Here is a 22,706-nt window from a genome sequence, read left to right as displayed (position 1 = left end):
TCTTCTATACTTAGTGTATTAAGATGTATCTTCATGTTTCCAATTCTAATAGCTAACTCCCAAAAACTTCAAGAACCCAGATCTCTCACCTATCTAATTCAACTTCCTAACGATGAATACCTCATGTGCCACTCTCCAGCGTTCAAATATCCTTCTCATCTCATTCTCTTTCAAGTTCATCGAAAAGTGTGAGAAGAAGAAGGATGTCCTATGATCTATCTTTATTACTTTAATTTAACATATCATTAAACGTTTTTAATATCTTGTTATTCACATACCAATGTTATCCAACTCTTAAGTCAAGAGGTTACTTTTGTAGGTTAGATACGCTTTTTGAACTAATTTTATTACTTTAATTTTTTAAAATGGTAATAATATTAATCTAATGAAAAATCTCAACCCCCTTATAAATATTTTTTTTTTCTACTCTTCCCATAAGTTCTAGTTTTTTTTTTTTTTAAAACAAAAACAAAAATAAATGGTTTTCTTTTCCTTCGTATTGAAGATATCTGTTGAAGACTGCAGTTCAAAGCGGCGCTTTATCTTTTCCTTTTCATTGAATTGGTAGTTTTTATTTTTTTAGTAGTCTCTGACAATGTCTTATAATAATATCAAAGATTTTCTTAGTTTTCCTCTAACTCAACTTGATATATTTTTATGAAAATGTATTTTACAAACATTGAAGACAATAGTTATTTACTTGTATAATTAAATAATATTGCATATTTCTTACGATTATAAATCTTCATATGAGTTTTTATAGGTTTTATAAAGAATTCTTGCTCGTAACTATTTTTTTTACACAAATCTTTTTCAATTTTATCTTTATTGATATATCTTATTTTATATTTTATCTTTTAAATTTTAAATTTTAAAATTATAAGAAAGAATATTTTTGTCATTTTATATGAATCACTTAAAAATGCTGAAAAAAATAAATCACTTAAAAATAATTATTTTTTAAATTAGTGTTAAAGGATTTTTTATTTGCAAACTAATCTCCACTCTTCCCTTAATTCCTTATGGACCTAAGACATAACCTTTATTTGAGAATAGGAAGAAGACAACGGTATAAACGAAATTTGACATATAAAAATGTGTTGTTCCACTCCATTTCAAACAACTTCATTTTCTGGTAAAGCCATCATTCTTTTACATTTATCATTAAGTGAATCTCAACCTTAGCTTAAATCACATTATACTTTTTTGATTCTGAAACCATCAATGGAAGAAGCGAAAAAATTCGGAAAAAATACACAAATAAAAAAAAAGAAAAAAAGATTGATTAATTAATTCATTACTTTCTTTTTACATATTATATTTTTCTTTTCAACTTCGACTTATATGTTGGAGATCCCATATCTCATTATATATAAGTGGGTGCAAACCTCAACCTCATGAGCCAGTTTTATGGGATTGAGTTAGGCTTAAAGTCCACTTTGTAACATGGTATCAGAGCCATTTTCAAGCATATCCTAACGAATAATTGTTGGGTTTATCATAAGAGGGTGCAAATCTCAACCTCATGAGACGATTTTATAGGGTTGAGTTAGACTTAAAGTTCACTTTGTAACACTCTTCTATTATTATTATTATTATTATTATTATTATTATTATTTCTATTATTCTAATACTATTAAATTTCACAATGAAGAGAAAACATCGAGATCATTGTACATTTTAGCATACATAATTTTGGAGTTGCATGCTAGGTTTGAATGGTTGATACAAGGTATAGGGAGGGTGGAAGCAAGAGTCAAAGTTGTAGATGTGATAAGCCCTTGCAACCAATAACATCAACCCACTCAATTTCCACAAGTATTTCCCCACTCTCAACATTTCTAAGTCTCAAAACCATTTCTTGGATGATGTTTTCGTCTCGCCAAATGCAGGTGCTTTCTTTGGCAAGACAATTAGTTTCATCTGGTTGAATCGTGGCCACTACAGAACCCTCTGGGAGGTTACTTAACCCTCTTTGCACACACTGAATATATGGTTTTAAGTCTATATCTGCATCTCCCATTTTGTCATCCCCTGAGAATGTGTCTTTGTCATAAACTGCCTGCAAAACAAAATCCATAACCCATCTATAATCATTCACCTCTTCTTCTGTTGATAATTCATCAAACAACTAACTTTATCTCATTTTAGAATTATATAGGTTTTTATTAGGTGTGTATGCGGTGTTGTTGGATTGGTCGGTTTGGTGTTTTGTGTTGGTATTTTTTGGTCTATTGTGTAGTTTGTGTAAGTTGTTTGGTTTGGTGTTCGAAAACTTGGCTCTTAGGTAAGAGACTTTAAGTATTATGTATAAAGATTGGGATACTTTTGAAATGTTCTATTTTATTTTATTTATTGTTATAGAAAAAAAATAAGTTATATACATATATATATATGCATACATAACGAAATATCCAAAACGGGGCAGTAAATGAAAGAAAGTGTTTATGAGAAAAAGATGAGTAATGAAATAATAATAAATAATACGATGATAAAATAAATCATAATAAATTTAATATTCAAAATAAGAAAATAAATAATCTTAAAATTATTTTTATATTTTTTTTCACCAAACAATTTCTATTTTAATTATATTACTTCATATTTTACTTTTTTAAACTAAATAATATCTAATTTTTACTAATTTTTTACATATTTTACTTTTTTTTATTAAATATGAGTTTTGTCCTATATTATAATGTGAAATTGTTTTTTGTCCCTAATCTAAACTTTAGACCCTCCTAAAGACTCGTATTAAGAAAACTATTAAAATGAGTCATTTCCAGTGACAAACATGTTTCCAATGTGGATTAGAATATATTTGTCACCTAAAAGAAGCTGGAATGACTTATTTTAATAATTTCATTACTATAAGTGAAATATCATTACTATAAGTGTTTAGAAAGTCTAAAGTTTAGATTATGAACGAAAACTAATTTCGTGTGAAAGTAAAGAGATACCGCGAAAAATACATTTAACCCTATTTTTTTTCTCTTGTTTTCTTCTTAATTTTTTCCTCCGTACCAAACATACTATTAATGAAATAAATAAAAGTAATGAATCTTTCCTTACAAACTGAAATTGATTTAATCCTTGAGTTAGGAAAAACTCATAAAAAAAAATAAAAATCCAATGAAAACATATATGAATATAGATAAGCCTAATGCTAATAGCTTTTTGGGATATTATATGAATTTTTTGTGTGATAGCTTGGCTGAGAACTTTACCAGACGTATTGGGGTTGTAACGTCCTTTATAGAAATGGTCCTTTCTTCGTTCCACTCAGGATTGCAGTTGTTTTTTATAACACTAGTCTTTAGCTTCTGCATACATATCAAAATAATCTTCAAACCAAAATTATCCAATGACCCAAAACTCTTCCATTCAAAACATGTATTTGATACTGAAAACATGCAGCTTTTCAACGTCCCTCCAAAACAATCTTTCCCAAAAAGATAAAAAAATTTGTAGACCCATGCCACATCTCAGAAAGAATTTAATACAAATACCATCATAGTTTTTTTAATGTATAAAAAATGATTAAATATATTTTTTAAAAATTGATTTTGTACCTAGTCTATACTCTGTACCTACTTATTATATAGGTAGTAAGGAAGCTTCATTGTTAATATTTTTTTTAATAATAAACAAATTTTCAATGTGAATTATGAATATTAAAATATTTACTTGTTTATGTATAAAAAAAAGTAGTAAAAATTTATTCTAATAATTTTTTTATTATAATTATTCAGAAAGTTTAAAGTTTTGACAAAAATAAAAATCAATTTCGCATTATATTAAAAAACGAAAAAAAAACATATTTAATTAATCATACTAAAATCAAATAGTTAAATACAAATACCATTACAATAACTAGCTATTCCATGTCAAAATATCAGAAATTTACAAAATTAAATTAGACGTAAACCTATTTATTAAGATAATATATTAGAGTTATGTTAAAAAGTATATACTATTCATTGAATCATTTATAAGGTCTAATTATTATAATCTAACTTGGTAAGAAAGACATCTCCTATGGCACAAAAACTAATGCTAAAGCAACTAATGATTCTGCTTTAGCAAGTGAGATGTGAAGAGTGATTTGGATTGCAGTGGTAAGTGAGTTGTGGAAGCATAGAAACAATGCAATCTTTAATGGGGGAGTTGTCGATGGTTTAGAAGTGGTTGTTTTGGTTCAAGTGAAGATTTGGTCTTGGATTACGTCCAAGTCTCTCTCTGGTTTGTTCTCCTTTTCCGAGTGGTGTCTCGAACCTTTGGTATGTATGATAATGGTTTTTTGAATTATTTTTTAGCTCAGATTGTATGGGTTGAGTTAGGATTGTTTAGTAATTCTAGGCGTCTGGCGGTGTGAGTATTGAGATGGAGTGTCTTAAGTATTTTATGTTTGTATAAGGGTTGAATCACCCCGAAGTGGTTCACATTTATTTATTTTTTATTGCCGATAAAAAAAAAAACTAATATACTATTAAATAAACCACCCATTAAGAACCCAATTTGATGAAAAAAGTGGATTAAAAAAGTAGTTGTTTAAATTGATTTTCCCGAATTGTGGAAGACACCAACGCTCGTCACAACGAAAGGCCAACTCAATAAATTGACTTTGAAAGGAAGAAAAGATTAGCACAGAAATTGCAGGTTGGAACCTGATCACCCATGTTGACGACGACATAAGGGTCACTGGCACGTCCTTTAATGGCATCACGAATTGCAAGATCAATACCTCTTTTAATTCGAAGTTTGAGAAGACCCAGAATACTATTGTCCATTGAAACACAACAATAATAATACCTAAGAACTCCTCTTGTCCACACACTTTTGCTCCAAATTAAACAAAAGATAGTGTTTGAAATGTTGACGCAATTCAACCCCTAACAAATTTGGAAAGCTGCAGTGCAAAAACAGCCACCCCTCAAACGAGACATTTCAATGCTATCTACGTACCCTGCTTTTTGACAGCTACGATGTTGCTTTTAATGTTATTAGAAAACAAATGAGTGAAAGGAAAAGCCAAAAGGGAATAAATGTGTTTTGTTTTGACAGGTAATTCAACGTGCGATCCATCCTCGTGCTTCAATACACGCCTCTCCTCACCCTACAAGCAAGGGTCGATGCACATCCTAACCTACATTTTTTTTTCATCATAAATAACTATATTTTAATATACATGTATCTTTTGCTTCTACAAGATTTTTTAAATTATATATAAACGCTTGGAATCATCATCTAAAAATAAAATAAAAATTATAATAAATAAGTGAATGTTTTTTTAGATTCCACGTCGACTAGAGATAAGGACAATTCATTGTATATAAGTGGGTGCAAACCTCACCTCATATACCGGGTTTTATGGGGTTGAGTTAGGCTTAAAGTCCACTTCGTAATATGATATCAGAGTCAATTAAAGCCTCTTTCATGGGTCTATTGTGTCACCCACTATCGGATCGTTATCGGACCACCCATCATCATATGTTATCTCCATGAGCCGGTTTTATGGGGTTGAGTTAGACTTAAAATCTCACCTCATAATAGATGCAAATTTCATTTTATGAACTAATTTTATAAGGTTGAGTTAGACTTAAAATTTATTTTTTAATATGCTATCAGAGTTATGTTATTTAGAGTAAATCTTGTACGAGATCATCAATCAGACATAAATATATAATCTCATACATCAGGAAATGCGTTAGATATCAACATTATTAGTCAATTTTATATGATTGACTTAAACCTCAATTTCAATTCTTAATATAAACTAAGATAATTATTAAATTTTGAAATTTTAAAAAATAGCAAACATTAAAATAATAAGATATTTCTTATTTTTTAATTAAGTAGTATTCTCTTAAAAAGTATTAAGGTTGTTAAACTTAAATAAAGAATATAAACTTTCGCCGACTTAAAGTAATTGTACATATCACATTGTATTTATTATTATTATTCTCTTTTTTTCTTCCATATATATCTACATTTTATATTGTTCTTCGACAGAGTTTTTCATTCAAATTATAAATTCCACATTAAATATAAAAAATGATAGATATATTTTGATTTAATATTCAATTTGAATTCATTACAAAAGCAATACTTTGATTCTATGTAATCTTCCTTATGAATTCACATCATTTCATTCATGTTAGGAAGCATCATCCATTCAAACGGTGTAAAGGGATTTTCCTAAACATCTTCAGAGCTCCACCCGTTAATGCTTCTTCTTTAGCCACTCAATCAAAATCACTTATTTGTTTTAGAGCCTTAGTTTTTACTTCATTCAACTCAACATCGATCTTTTGTAAAATGTACCCTTTGTATCTACCTTAAAGTGGTTCCGTATCCTTGAAAATAAAACATGTACCTTATAAAAAAAATCATTAAATGAAAATTATTTTAAAAAAAATTATTATATTAATTAAATTAGATATTATTTCAGAAATTAAAAAAAATTAGTATCTAAAGTAGTTTTTATGATTGATAAATAGTTTTTAAATTGTTATTTAATTAGCTACCAACTTTATACTTTAAATAATTAGTATCTCAAACCTTGGTAGCTAATTAAATACCAATTTAAAAACTATTTATCAATAATAGAAACTATTTTAGATTTTAATAATTTTTTTGTCTATAAAATAATATATAATTTAGTCAATATAGTATCTAATTATTTTTTATTTCTAAAATTAATTTTTATTTAATAATTTTCTATTAGTGATAAGGATACTTATAATCAATAAGTCTCATTCTCTTCATCATTAAATGTTTCCAAAAGGACAAGCATCCAAACCACATTTACACCATTTTTTAGAACGTATGTTGATCATGAGAAAAACAAATAACTTCTTCAGAGACTAAATTTATTAAATTTATATTTAGTTATCTTTACTCTTTTTTTTTTTTGAAAGGATTAGGTATAAAAACTAAAGATATTATTTAACATTCAAAAGAGACAATTTATATATACATATAAGGAGACCATGCAACACTAGTTGTCTAAGATCCCCCCTTAAACTAATGGTTGGCGAAGAAACAACCATAAGTTTACACTTAAACAAAACAAAAGAAGATCTAGAAATAGGTTTTGTTAATAAATCTACAACTAGGAACCTAGTCGGTATGTGAACTAAACAAATACGATTTTGTTGTACATAATCCCGAACAAACTGCAAATCAAGTTCAAATTACTTCGTGTGTATGTGTATAATTGAATTAGCACTAAGCAAAAATGCACCCATATTATTTGAGAAAAGTTAAGGTTGAGAAGCAGAGATGTGGAGCTCTCGCAAAAGAGACTCTCATCATTGAGATGACTGACTTTCATGCCCAAAAAGTAGTGCAACGAACCCAAGTTTTTTTACAGCAAAGCACGAGCCAAGGTTATCTATAAGCTTGTTAACCTCGCAACGAGATTAGTCAATTATTATGATATCATCAAAATATATTAAGATGAAAATATTATAAGACGGGTTGAACTTGACAAATAGTCAAGTATCACTTTTAGTTGAATGAAAACCAAAAGATTTAAGTGCATAACTTAGCTTGTTTTAATCCGTAGATAGCTTTGTGAAGCTTGCACACAAGATGAGGAGATGCAGATTCAAATTCACGAGGTTGTGTAATGTACACATTTTCTTGGAATTCACCATTAAGGAATGCGTTATTTACGTCTATTTGGTGGATACACGAATTATTTATTGTTTGACAATTGGGTTGTATGTCTCATTATAATCAAAACCTACATTTTGGGTGAACCCCTTAGCAACTAGGCACTGATGACTTTTTATGACAAGTGCATCGCGTTGTCATAAGTAATAATGTGTCCCTAAGGACAAATATCGATTACACAATAAACAATTGAAAAATTAGGTACAAGATTCGCTAAATATAAAAACAGAATAATAAAAGTTTGTTGGGATTTGTTGGAATGACAATGATTAATAAGAAAACAAAGCAAATAGTTGTTGCTTCAATTGGAAAAATAGGGATTGAGTTTTATCTTTCTCACTCTTTTGTATTTAGATTAGCCTGATAATATTATATCCTTTTATTGATATTGATGCTCGTATAAAAATCATTTATATTGATTTCTCGCATATAAAATTCTTATTTTCCATACTAGAAAATTCTCATTTGTAAGTTTTAGGGATATAGGTGTAGAGAAATGATGAAGATTGGGAGAAGAAACCATGGGAGGTGCAAAAAGAGAAAGATTAGAGGTGAGGAAAGGAGAAGAAAAAGCAGAAGTGGCAATGGAAAAAATATAGCTTTGTATATCATGTTAGAGAAAGGATTAGGCATAGAAAACTAAAGATATTATTTAACATTTAGGAAAATTAACTTATATATACATAAGAAGACTCATGCAACATTAACCGTCTAAGATTTTTTTAAGTTATACGCAAGCTAATTTGTGGATTGTGGATAAATTGAATTCATTTTTCTTTCTTACTTCTTTTTTAGAATTTATATAGAAGTTTCTCCGAAAAGACTCACACTACAACAAAAGTGGGAAATAATCAGAAGAAAGCATCAATCAATATAGGGACGCAAGTAGAGTGAGCCAATTTGACGCTAGACGAATGCAAACCCTAAACTACATTGACACTAAAAACAAAAAACTACTTTAACAAATACAACTTTTAACACAAATTCAAAATGATCAATATAACCATAATTTGCTCAAATATCATCTTTCACTCATTTCAATTCAACCTTTATCATTAAACCTCAAGATATATTTTCATTCACATCAAACTCAAACTAATATATGTCAAACTATTAGAAAATAACTTTACTCATTTAAACCACATTAAAAACCCACTTTAAGAAACATTATCCTTTAACATCCATAATCTAGCCACCATATCAATATCTCAATAAGAGTATCCAATTCAAATCATTTTAGGACAATAATGTATTAACCAAAAACTCAAATAAGATTCCCACTCAATTTCAAACATTCAAATTGTTTCTAAAAAAACATAATCCTTACATAGAAAATAAGATATTGTGACCAAGTCACTTTCACATCTAGATCATTTATCCTAAGACTTCATATAAAAAAAAACATAAATAGTTTCTCTAACATGTAATTTCTTGCTTTAAACTAACTTTTAACTCAAGCAAAAGAACTACTCAAAATATTAAGACTTAGAGCAAAGTATCTAAACATAACAAAACTTAAATATAAGTTTAATCAGATGGAGAGGATCACCGTTTTCAACTAACCCCACAACGATTGATGATAAATTAAAAAAAAAAAATCTTTCTGATTTTAAAATTAATCGGTTGAAAATGATCCTTAACTCTCTAACTATTATAATGTGTGATTTTGAAGAGGTGAACTTTAGAGAAACAAAATTATAAAGAAGATAAACAAAAATCCTAAAGATATAGAAATTAAAAAAAAAGTTGAAATGGAAAATTGGAATCAACTTTTATTTTTCAATTTTTTTGAATTTATATTTAAAAAATGAAATTAAATTACTTTTAATAATTTAAATGATATTTATTAAGTGAAACTACTTTATTCAAAGTTATAATATCAAATTATTCAATTTTAATTACTTAATTAATAATTGTTTTAATGCTTAATAAAATTTAAGTGAATAAATTATAATATTTAATTATAAATGTTAATAATTTTTTAAGTATAATTAAAACATTAATTTTAGTAATTATTTAATTAATATATATTTATTATACTAATATCTTTAACTTTTAAATCAACATAATTTCTATTAATAAACTTGATTTTAATAGTAAGTTAATATATTATGAATATACGTGGTTCTGAGGTTTCTTGTTTGGTAGTTTCTTCTTTATGACTAACACGTATCGTGGTCTTATTTATGACTCTAACATGATTAAAGATGATAAACACATCATTTGACAATTCCACATCATAATAACCAATTTAAGATAAAGAATAAGTATATTACATAATAATATAACATAAAAAAATTACAATTATTAATTTTTCCAATATAAAAATAAGATTATTATTCTAAAAAATCATTAAGTATAATTACTAATTATTTTCTTGAAAAAATAAAATATTGAAACCAAAATATATACATAAAATTAAATAAAACAATATATATATCTCATAAAATATTTTACTAAAACAAAAATTTATTTAATTTTAAATAACACTATATATTTTTTAAAATATTTTGATTACCAAATAAAAGTGTGTATATATATATATATAATACTCTTTTATTTGTGTATAGTATTAAATAAATATTTTTACCATAAAATTATATTATTTATAATAGATAATATATGTTTTGATATTTTTTATTTTGTAACTCTTTTGAAATAATGACATTTAAATTAAAAAAAATATATATATTAAAAAAAGGATATATATATATATATATAGAATAATATAAAATAGTGTGAAAACAATAAATATCAAATAGTTAAAACAGTGTGTGTATTTGAACAGAAAACAATAAATAACGATAGTGAAATGAAGTTAAAATACTTAATAGTTAAATATAAAGTATATAAAAATTAAAATATCATGACAAGTTATTAAATGTATACTTATTATATATTTGTATCTGAATTTTTTATTTTTATCATTTATATATAATTATGTCTAATATTAAAATTGAATAACTGATATTATTATTCACACACTTATATTATCAATATACATTTACAGTTTATTTTAATAAATAAAAAATACACAAACTACAAACTTAATCGAGAAAATAATTAAATAGAAAAAAAAATGGAGAGACTGAAAGTTTTTCCTTATCTTATTCCTCTATTTTGCTATTGAATATTAATTCTCTACAATTAACAAATAAAAAACAAACAAAATATCAGTATAACATATAAAAAGTAGAGTTAAGAACACGATGACATACTTTCTCTACATAATGCTCTTTGGTGATCAAACATCTTTTGGTTTCTAAAGTCATAAATTTATAGAAAGTTAAGATGATTTCGAAAATCAAAACCTAAAAGAAGAAAATATAGAAGAAGAGCAAAGATGGTGATGACAGAAAACCAAAAAATCAAATAAAAAATAATTTTTTCTATGATTTTATTTAAATCCATAAAATTGTTACAAAAAAACTTTATCATCTACCTTTGAGTCATTATTATCCATATAGTAGGGTGTTGGATTATGTGTACTGGAGAATCATAAAATTTATTTTTTAAATCAATTTTAAAATTGCTACAATAGTGGAGAATTAAGAAATAACAAAAATAATTAAAAAAAAAGTAAGGATATGAAATATATTTTTTGGCGAGGTAGTTAAAGTAAATGTCCATCAACCCTTAGATTCATTCTTTTCAAACGGACACAACCAATATCTTTAATTTTTTATTTAATAGAGAAGAATATCAGGTTTAAAATAAAAAAAGTAACTACCAACTCCTGCTAAAGCGATTCACATCTAGCTGCAAATATTAACAAATATCTTAAATTTTTTTATTTAATAAAGAAAAAGATTTTTAAAACAGAAAATTAACTTAACCAATCTCTCCACACTCCTTCTAGTTAAATGATAAAAAATAAAATAAAATTTTAAAATTAAAAGAAATTACTTTATTAACTTCTAAAATTATAAAATATCTAAATAACCAAAATAAATTAATAAAATAAAATATTAAGTAAGAATAAAATAATATTTTTTAGAACAGTTAAAGTGGAAAATTTCCTTTCTAAAATTATAAAAATCCAAATAATCAAAATAAAATATTAAATAAGGATAAAATAAAAAAATATTTTAGAACACTTACGGTGAAAAATCTCTTATAAGTATAGATATTACTCTATTAACTATAATAAAATATAAACAAAATATTTTAACAGAATAGATATTTGAAATTAAATAATACAATACAAAATATATCTCATAAAAGGTTTTATTAAAAAATAAAAAAATACTTAAATCGGAAATATATTTAAAATTAAATAATACAATATATATCTCATAAAATATTTTATTAAAACAAACAACATATAAAGTATGTTTTTTATGAAATCAATCATTTGATTGTCAGAAAGATTCTTTTATTCAAAGTTAAATATTAAATTTAATGACTTAATTAATAAGTATTCTAATAACCAATAAATCTTAATGATTAAATTATAACTTCTGATATCTTTTAAGTGTAATTAAAATGTTTCGAAATACACAAAACTTGTAAAGAACAAAAACCCAAACACTTTAATTTTTTTATTAAAATAATAAACTCTTATATATTATAAATAAAATACAAAATTTCATTATATATACTTTTTCAACCAAACAAAGTCAAATATCGCTTTTTTCTAGGCAAAGAATTTCCTCCTACCATTTCGATTTCCGTTTCTTTCTACCTTATTTTATTTATAAAATAACTAGTACAAATTCAAAACATACATTTAACTATCATTTTATATTGAATTATAAATTTTCATTCATTTTACAATCCAAAACGTTAATTATCCAAAAACAACGTCGTTTTCCCAACTTTTGCACTATATATTATTACTCACTTAAAAAAAATTAATGATAGATATTTATAAAACACGGTATGAAGCTTGAACACTTTTTCTTAAATGGTGTATCCGTGTTAGACACATGTATCCGTGTTGGACATACGTATTTGTGTTGATATTATACGATACTTATTGGTGAAGTGTTTAATTAAAAAATTATTTGTTAGACTTTTAAAAATTATAACACAGTTTTAATACAATTTTAAAAGGTATAAATACAATAACTTTTTAAAAACTAAAATTTATTATATAAATTTTTATTATGATTATAAAAGTAAGAACAAATTCTTTTGAACTAATTATAAATATCTTTCTATTTCTAAAAAAATCTGAAACATACTTTTACAACATAAATATTTATTTTTAATTTATATAATTTAAAATTATATATTATATAAATTTGTATTCACATATCCTACATTTTAAACATATCTATATCGTGTTTCATTTAACGGTAGTATATAATATCTACTAGCTGTCAGTATCTCTATCGTTCATAGTGAATATCACTAATTAATTAGAATAAAATTTGTTTTAAACTTCAAACAATAAAACAACCGATTTTTAAAATAAAATATTATATTATAATAAATATATTTTTTAACACAAAATTAGTTTTAGTCAAATTTTAGAATGAAAATTCTGTTATTTTTTTCAAAAATTGTTTTAAAATTTATAATTATTTTGATTGCTGTTATAACTATTTCAAATAAGTTGTTGAAAAATTCACATGAAAATAATTTATTTAAATGTAAAATAAACATGTTATAATAAAAGGATGGTTGTTGAATTAATTATTTAAAAGAGAAGATAAATGTTGGATGTGACCTGATATCCGTACGTACGATTGCAACAGATTCGGTTCTAAACGGATCCAGCCCATCCGGTAAAAAACCCGAAAGCAAATTTGAGTCCGAATTCTCATATTTAAATACCGCTTTCTTCATCTTCTTCTTCCTCCTCACCCTAGCCCCAAAACCAATCTGAATCGCTTCAACTTCCTTCAGATCGTTCCCTCGTTGTGAATGGTAGAAACCTCGTTCTCCTTCGGTTTCATGCGCTCCCTTTCCCCATCAAGGGCGAGCGCTCCCTCTCATTCCTCCCTCTTCGGATCCTGCAAACAAGGCTGGTACTACCGCTGCCTTGGCGTCGACCCATAAACTCCAACGCCTCCAACGAACTTCACGATTTTATCCAAAACCAAACCGTTGCCAGCTTCGATTTTCAGATCTCCGAATTTCGGATCCTTCTTTTCGTCTAGTTTCCTTGTTTTGTTTATTTGTTGAGTTTTGGACACCATGTTGTTGATCAAGCAGAAGAAGAACCAGAACGTGAGGAGGTTCCTCATCAGCATCAACGTGCTGGGGAGTGCAGGCCCCATTCGGTTCCTCGTGAACGAGGAGGACCACGTCGCAGCGGTTATCGAGACAGCGCTCAAGAGTTACGCGCGGGAGGGGCGCCTTCCTCTGCTTGGAACTGACAACGCTGGATTCTCTCTCTATTGCCCTCATCTTGGACCTGATGGTAATTTCCCCCTCAACTGCACCAAACGTGTTTCTTGTTTTTTAATTCCCAAATCGTGTCATTTCAACGTGCTTTTTCATGATTCACGAGGATTTCGGAAGAAAAAAAACATCCATTGCTCATCGTCTGTTGATATTATTCGCGTTTTCTGTGAAAATTGATTTTTGTCAGGTTAACGCCGAATTAGGTTATGAAATTTCTGATAATTCAATGCTTCATGTTGTAATTTTAGAGACTTTTTTTTATAAAGTTCTTTACAGAATTAAATCAGGTTTTTTATTTAAAAAAATTAATTTTTTTTCAGCATCTTGCACATTCAGAAGCTTAGTTTAGGGTTAACGCATACATTCAAATGGGGAGATTGAGAATTAAAGATGAGATTTGATTCTTGGGATAGATTTTGATACATTGTTGTTATGCATATATTATATAGTTCTTTTTGTCTTGGCGATGAATTTGATTCGATCATTGCTAAACATGCCTTTTAGTTTTGAAGTAAAATAGATTCAATCGGTTGCGAGAAACTTTAATTGCTAATATCTTGCATGCGTTCATATGAGAACATCAATTATTTGGTTAGGGAAATTGAGAATTTGAGATGGATTCTGGATTTGAATCTTAAAATACGTTTTGATCGAATTGTGGTGGAAATGGGAAAGAGTAATATGAAATAATTGTTGTTATTTTGGGTTTGATGCTGATGCAGCTCTGAGGCCGTGGGATACAATTGGATCACATGGGGCGAGGAATTTCACGCTCTGCAGGAAGGCGGCGAATGCGGATGAGGCGGCAGTTGATGACGGAAGTGGGCCCACCGCCGCACTTCCGCGGCGGGGAAGTGGCACTTGGAGGTCTTGGTTCAACAAGTCCCTCAACCTCAAGATCTCTTCCCATTAATTAATTCAATCAAATTCAAGTTCAAGTTGTGGACAATTTTTGTAATGTTTTTTTCTTCATCATTATTATTATTGTTGTTATTTTGTTTCGGCATATGATATTATGTTTCACTTCCGAACTATTGCATCAATGAAGTTGTTTTATTTTTTTGGATTCATTGAAGCTTCTTTTGTTTACACCTGCAAGTTGTGACGAATTGTGAGAGTTGGATGCGCCGAATCATGCCGCTCCTTTCTCACAAAGTAAAGAACAACATTTTTGTTTTTTGCAAGACACGTGTTTGACTAGCCAGCTCATGCTTTAAATTTACTTTCAAATATTCTGTGGGTTGGTGAACCAAAATTGGAACATAGCAAAAGGAAATCTCCTCATCTACCCTGTTTTTGATTTCATAGTTTTGGTTTCATAGTAAGTAGAGAAGGGATAACCAAGTATTTTTTAGAACATTTTTGTCCTTATTGAGGAAACAAAATTATTGGGGTGTGATTATGTTAGAAATATTATATATCAATATATATTAGAAACCATGACTAGAATTTTTTTCTCTCAAAAGTCGTTTAACTTTTTATAGTGTTTTTGGTTTGTTATTAGTCCAACAGAAGAGACTGATAAAATCAATGTAAGAACAAAAATGAGAACTACAAAGTATATAAAAATGACCAAAACAGAAGGATGCACAGTGTCTCTCTTGGGAGAGAATTGTATAGTTCTGAGATCCAAATTTTATATGTAATGAAAGTCAAAAGTACAATCTAATAGTATCTTTTTAATGCTTAATTTTGACAAATGTCCCTATACTTGTTTAAAAAAAAAGCGTAATAGTTAATAATTGATAGTTACGTATTCCAAGTGTCTCTGAGAAAAAGTTTAAGAAGTTGAAAGAGTATTCTTTTGGTGTTTGGTGAAGCATCCATCTTTGCGAGAAAAAAGGTTGGAGATGGCATATTGAACTCTTTAACTGGCGACCGTTCATTTCAATCAATCAATCACCTTTTGCTTTTCTTTTTATTCTTCAACGAAATTTCCACATCGTAGGTTTTGTTTGGTGAAGTAAAGCTTTAATTAAAATAAATAAGAGTTTAAAAAATAAACGAGAAGTTGTTTTGTAACTTTTATATCTTAAAAGGTACATTTGTAAAAGTATAATAAAAATATTTATAAAATTAAATTACTCAGATAAATTTACTTTTAAGGATACAAAATACTTAAAAGTAAAAAATGCGTACCTTTACAAGTTTAATTTAATTTTAAATATATTAAAATATTTTGAATGATAAAATAAATGTTAAAAGTAATTTATTATATAAAAATAAGCTTAAATATATTTTTAGTTCTATAAAAGTAATATGCTTTAATTTTGATTTTATAAAAAATTCTTTACTTTTATAAAGGTGAAAGTCGAAACTTTTTCATCTCAAAAGTGAATGTGCACAAAGTTTGAAATACAAATAATTATTATTATTTTGTTTTCAGAAAATGAATGGTCATCTCAAAAGTGAATGTTCACAAAGTTTGAAATACAAATTATTATTTTGTTTTCAAAAAATGAATGGTTACTTCTTCATGTACAAATTACATTTGAGTTTAGATATTAGATTTACGAGAATATTTGCAAATCACATTTGAGTTTTGATATTAAATTAGATATATGATATTTTTAAGTATTTTTTATCTCTCCAAATATATCATATATTCTCTACCTTTCCGGGTACACCAATTATTCTCTATCTCTCTAGGTACATGAAGTATTATCTACCTCTCCAAACAATCAGTCTTAGTCTCCCTATGAGATCAAGATCTTTTAATAATGAGAAAACTCTCTAATGAGAGAACAATAATATCTTACAAGTATATATACTTTATAGTGTGAAGAGTTTGCAATGTTTGGCTCACTACCCAATTTCACAAATCACTCTACAATAACATATGTAACTTTTATAACACTATCTTAATCACACAAATAAATATCACTAAGCAATGGCGTTTCTTTTTCATTATATATACATTCATTTTTGTGTTATTCATCTTCATGGTCTTTAAATAACATTTAGATTATGATCGTTGAAGTATTTTGTTCTTCATTCTTTATTATAGTCGTTAGACACTCAATATAGAAATTTTTGCTTTGATTGATCTTTGCGCGTCTTTGACGTGTGAGGCCTTCCAAATTCTTTCTCTGTATTTCTCAAATATGAATATTGTAGTTTTAATATTCTTAACTTCATATCGATCAGAATACCACCTTGATCTTCATCTTCAATATATTAGACGTTCGAAATGGAAACTTGAGCTCTAATCCATTCTTCACGTCTTTAAACAATTACTTGCTCTTCAAATAGTTTCTTTATTTGTATAAAGTGAAACGTTGAAGCTTGAATCATCTTAGCTAGTTCAACTGATGATATATGCCATGTTCTTGTTCCTTTATTGCAGTAGACGCTTGAAATGGAAATAATTGCTTTGATGTAATCTTTGCGTCCATAAGCATATATTTACTCTTCAAAATACTTCTTTAATTGAATGGATGTGATTGTTGAGGCTTTGACGATTATAGACTTTCATCTTTTCTTTTTTGTACTGTTCATCATTAGCTTCGTACCAGGTGCTCGAAAAGGAATGTTTAGATATGAGCCTTCATTGTATCATTTGTTTATACTTCAAATCTTCTTTCCCTTTGTATATATTTTCTCACAACAACTTGATATGTCTTTGATCTTCATCTGCACGAATCTCACTTCTCAATGAAAATCGTTTTCCCTTTAAATCCTTGATAAAGAAATTTTTTCAATCATCTTTATACGCATCTGTATGATCTCTTGATAATTTATGGAAACAATATCAGTTAACATTATAATTAACATAATAAGTTATGGGTAACACTAAAATAATATTTTTCATATTTTATGAATTGTCAAAGTCTATATTTTCTCATGTATTTGTTTGTAAATCCTTTTTCAATTACTTTCCAAGTTAATATAAAATTTGAATGTTGAAGTATAATTACATTTTAACTTGGATATCTTCTTACAAAATCTATTTTTAAAGATCTCTTTATATTGAAAATGAACGTGTTCTGTTTTTCAAAAACTTTCTAGTTAAAACACTCTTCATTTGAAAAACTTTCCAATACAAGTTTAAATTTAATTCTAAATGGATAGTTTGTGTTCAAAATCATTTATAATCATTATAAGAAAAAAATTCATTCAAAAACATTTAAGCAAATGATATTTGAGATTTTCAATATGCATTGTTACGTTCTCAAATACAAAAACATTCCAAAATTTGTAATCATTAATCTTGTTTAAAAATAGTATTTTCTATTATTTAATAATGTTAAAGAAGATTCAGAAACATATGAACAATGTCATAAAACATTTCAATAATGTAAGAATTAAGTATATACACTCCTTGATGTAACAGATCATCTGATGAGTAAAAACTAAAGTGATCGTTTGTCAAGTGTAAGCTTTAGTGAGTGTATGATGAGTTTATAAAACACTATATAATTGAGCTTTCTTTGTGTCTTTGTATTCATCCAACATGTTGTCTCTTTTGGAACCGTCTGACAAGACCTTCTAATGTATTCATGAGTAATAGGATAGTTTGACAAGACATTCTTATCAAGACAAGTGATCCAATCCTTTGAGATTGTCTAATATGCCTCTTTATATTTGAAAAATCTTTTTGGATAGCGTTCCTTATTTCAAATATTCTCTATATATCAAATAAGAACTAGTGTCTAGCGTGTTAATAACTCAAAGCAACAAGCCTTTTTACCTTGGGTGTCTTGGAGGAATATTTGGTGTTCTTCCATATGCCAAGTGTTGACTTACTTGTAATTGAAAACACATGTAGATGGTGAAAGTGTCTTGGAAGCTCACAAGTACTAGCAAGCTTTACCATTAGGAGTCATCTAGTTTTATTCTTTGCAATCTTTTACGTTTAGGTATAGGAACTTGGAAAGTTCCAAAGGCTAGCCTTGTTACATAGAAGTTTGGAACTAGGTTAAAGTCTTCATTGGTTTCTTTCGAGGTTTAATAAACCTTTGATTCAAATATATATAAAAACCTTTCACCATATGATAGTGATTAAAGTACTTATCCTACGAGTTTAACACACTTAGTTTATGAACTTAAATATCACTAAACTATGGAGAAAACAAGAAGCCCTCATGAAAAAAAACGAAAAGATTTGAAAAGAGGCTAAACTTGTCATTCTTGAGGGAAAAATTAGGCTTTTGAAAGAAAGGAAAGAAAAAGTCCAAAAAGAAGTAAGCAAGAGTAGGAGCAATTCTACTATGAGGATCTATGTTGGGAAACTCAAGATAAGGATAGTATAAGGATTTTTGCAACCGGGATCACAAAGGGACGACAAACAAAAGGCTTTGAAAAACAAAAAGATAGATTCTATCATAGTTTATTACGAAAAACTACAAGAAAACCAAAATAGAATTTAACCAATCAGGATTTTTATTTGAATCCAACCAGGATTAAGCTTGTTTCTACAAATTTTCATTCACAATAATGGAAAATTAAGAGTCATGTAGTTTTAATAGTAACACAAATGTCTATGTTGATATTTTTCTTGAAGTTTCTAATAGTTTTAATAGTTGGGGATTTTATTTTTTTATGATTCTTGGAGTATAAGATAACGCAAACGACTTATGAATCATATAGTAAGCAGAAATTGTATAAACTATATACCAATATTATATACGGTTTGCGTGAATTTATTTAGAAGAAAATAATTTTTAGGAAAATATTAAATAAGAGATGATGCGGACGGTCATGCACATAAGTGCAAAAAGTTATATTGATTATTATTATTTTCTCAAAAAGTAAAAAACATGTGGCAAATAGCTGAAATATTGGGCCAAATGTATGGTTTAGAATAAGAAAAGTTGGTGGGGCGTGTATGTAAAATCAATGAGTGCCATATAGAAAATTTTCTTGGCTAATTGAAACAACTTGCTGGATCGGGTGTCAAAATGAAAGAAAGCATAGCAAACTGGGCCAATGCGAAGGCCCAAATTTAAACATTGACAGTGGAGGTTGAATGAATAAAGGGGTCGCCAAAAGCAAAAATGGCCCCAGAACTTCCCTGCTTGCACCTCAATGCCTCCTTCATGCACCTCTATATAATTTGAAAATTGCAAATATACCCTTGATCCTATATTTGAGGGTTTTGTGGCTATGGGGTCACTTCTTCTTGCTTTGAGCTCTCTCCTTCATTGCTGGTGTATATGGTTGTAAGTGGTGGTTATAGGTGGTGGTCGAAGGGACCTGCGATGAGTTCTGTGTGTTTTTATCCCATTTTTTTTTTCATTTTCATGATATATACGTGCGTTTCATGGAATCCTCTTGTTTTTTAATATTGGAATGTACATACCGATATTAAAAAAGAAGTGCATGGAACAAACAATGGTATAATCGAATTCAGATATACATATACTGGAATTTATGAATTGTGTACCGGTCGGCATCGGACGACCGAATGGTTTGCGTTAAATGACTTAATTAAATAAAGAACGTGGTTACACGTGGAATGAATAGTTATAATTCCCGCTGAGTAAGTCAAACACGTTAACATTCCCTGGATTTTCGGGAACACTCCCTGGATCTCAGGAAACCATCAAACACGACCCAGAGACCACTAAGCACGTCTCTAACTGTCAGCTGCTTGACCCACATGGCCAAGGCCCAAGTCAACCTACTAAAGGGACTGCTGAAAGGAAAAAAGGTACGTTTTTCATATATCAGATAATTCTCACTTAAGCATCATCGCTGACTTGAGCGTCGGAGTGCAATCACAGGTACCCGCCGGCCGACTGAGACACGCGAAGAAGAAAGGATACGTGAAGAATAGGATAACCAAGAGTGAAGTAAAGAGTGTATCGACGTGGATTAAGATTACTTGGCCTCCAATATCCTTTCAGGTACAAATTGGTATATATTTTTTTATTAATATACCGATTTATACATACCGAATGTTCAAACCGATATATTAATAAAAATTGTACATGGTCTGTATATTCGACACTTAAACAAAGCGAAAAAAAACACAGAAAATGCAAAATGGTGACAGCACATTTAGAAGAGAAGAACTTACCTTCACTACGCTTCCTTCGACCTTGCAAATGGGATGGGAATAGAGAAATAGAATTTTAATATTTTAAGGTTTAGTAAAGGATAAAAATGTAATTTTATTTTGAGTAATGGAGGTGCAGGAAGGAGGCATTAAGGTGCAGGGAGAATTTGCCAAAACATTAAATCTACTGCCAAAAAGTCACACCACATGGTGGCCTCCTTGCATGCAAACTTGATTTTTGCATGTGAATGGGTTAGCGAAGAACAAAATGCCACATGGTGGCTTCACTTGCGTTTGAAATTGGCACAAACGAAAACAAATTTGGAGAGGAAACCTTAATGGGCTTTGTTGTTACCAAAAATGGATTAGGAGAGGATCAAGGTAGAAAAGAGAAAGAAAATTTGTTGATCGAGCTTTGTTGTGTTGACTGAGAGACGGGAGGTCTAATTGTAAAAAAACTCTAACGCTCAAGTTCGAAAAAGTATATGATATTTATGAGTATGAAGAGTTGAGATAGTACTTCTTGAAAGTTATCACTTATTTATAGGTTTTCTTGAATTCAGACTGATAAGAAGACATTGAATAGTTATTATGAGATATAAATTGATTTTGTACTAGTAACCTATATCACTTATAATTGAGTTATGGTTTTATTTATGTGTGTGAATGCATGATAGGATTCTTTGTCAAATTCATGACACTTGTATTATCACAGCAACTCCCTGTAGCTAAGTATTCAGCTTCAGCTGTTGACAAAACCACACAAGTTTTCTTCTTGCAATGCCATGAGATTAAGCTTGAACCAAACAAATGACAAGTTCCACTTGTACCTTTTTTGTTAATCTTACATCATGCAAAATCAAAGTCACAATAGTCAATTAAGTTTAAAGAAACTTGACAAGGATACCACAAACCAACTTCCTTAGTTCCTTGCAAGTACTTCAAAATCCTTTTGGCAACATTGTAATGCGACTCATTTGGTGCAGATGGGAACCTTGCACATATGCAAACAACAATCATTATATCTAGTCTACTTGCGGTAAGATACAATAGTAAATCTATCAAACCTCTATACTTGGTTTGATCCATTGACTTTCCAACATTATCTTGATCTAGATGGCAACTTGTAGATGTATACACCCTTCTCAATATTCCCAATGACATTATCCAGGGTTAGATCTTTGGGAGTTCTCCATTCTCTGAGCAATTATGGATTTACAGTTTGTCCTTCAACAGAAATAGAATCAGTTGTTTCTAAATCAATTAATTGATTTTTCTGAAGTGTGGTTCTTAAACCACTTGATTCAAGTTCATCTTGTATCCCTTGTCACAAAGTTGACTAATGCTGAGAAGATTGTGTTTCAACCCTTCAACATAAAGAACATATTTTGATGACGGTTGATGCTTTAGTTCTAATATCTCCTCTTCCAAAAACCTTTCTCCCACGGTTGTTGTCACCATAGGTAATATACCCTTCTGATTTCAGTTTCAACATAACAAACTGAGATAAATCACATGTCATGTGCTTAGAACACCCACTATCAAGATACAATTGGTTTAATACTTTTCCTTCTTTTGTTTTCTACAAAACATATGTAAATCAATAAAGATGGTATGCACCTTTAGTTTTAGGTCCAAATGAGTTACTACATTTCCATTTGTCTAAACCTTT

The 22,706-nt window shown here is 28.5% G+C and overlaps 2 protein-coding genes across 2 annotated transcripts; one reads left to right on the top strand and one right to left on the bottom strand.

Moving 5' to 3' along the window:
- Positions 1-1,685: 1,685 nt before the first annotated feature.
- Positions 1,686-4,872, bottom strand: LOC137805756 (protein C2-DOMAIN ABA-RELATED 9-like). Its single transcript, XM_068605681.1, has 3 exons — positions 4,668-4,872; positions 3,228-3,323; positions 1,686-2,062 (listed from the first exon to the last, which is right to left on the bottom strand). The coding sequence occupies exons 1-3, from the start codon at positions 4,788-4,790 to the stop codon at positions 1,757-1,759; spliced, it is 525 nt and encodes a 174-aa protein (XP_068461782.1). The 5' UTR covers positions 4,791-4,872; the 3' UTR covers positions 1,686-1,756.
- Positions 4,873-13,365: 8,493 nt separating this feature from the next.
- Positions 13,366-15,104, top strand: LOC137806287 (uncharacterized protein At4g22758). The gene is made up of 2 exons (XM_068606310.1): positions 13,366-14,050; positions 14,757-15,104. The coding sequence occupies exons 1-2, from the start codon at positions 13,825-13,827 to the stop codon at positions 14,945-14,947; spliced, it is 417 nt and encodes a 138-aa protein (XP_068462411.1). The 5' UTR covers positions 13,366-13,824; the 3' UTR covers positions 14,948-15,104.
- Positions 15,105-22,706: the final 7,602 nt, after the last annotated feature.

Source organism: Phaseolus vulgaris, chromosome 3 (genome assembly GCF_000499845.2).
Source record: "Phaseolus vulgaris cultivar G19833 chromosome 3, P. vulgaris v2.0, whole genome shotgun sequence".
Lineage (NCBI taxonomy): Eukaryota > Viridiplantae > Streptophyta > Magnoliopsida > Fabales > Fabaceae > Phaseolus > Phaseolus vulgaris.
The sequence above is the reverse complement of the archived record's forward strand: the minus strand, read 5'-3'. Positions and strand labels throughout refer to the sequence as shown.

Bases quoted from the DNA above. Each gene is read 5' to 3' on its own strand.
- LOC137806287 (XM_068606310.1), top strand. From the start codon at position 13,825: ATGTTGTTGATCAAGCAGAAGAAGAACCAGAACGTGAGGAGGTTCCTC. The intron at 14,051-14,756 runs GTAATTTCCCCC...ATGCTGATGCAG, and splicing joins CCCTCATCTTGGACCTGATG to CTCTGAGGCCGTGGGATACA.
- LOC137805756 (XM_068605681.1), bottom strand. From the start codon at position 4,790: ATGGACAATAGTATTCTGGGTCTTCTCAAACTTCGAATTAAAAGAGGT. The intron at 3,324-4,667 runs GTTCCAACCTGC...ATATGTATGCAG, and splicing joins TCGTCAACATGGGTGATCAG to AAGCTAAAGACTAGTGTTAT. The intron at 2,063-3,227 runs GTAAAGTTCTCA...TTTGTTTTGCAG, and splicing joins TTACAACCCCAATACGTCTG to GCAGTTTATGACAAAGACAC.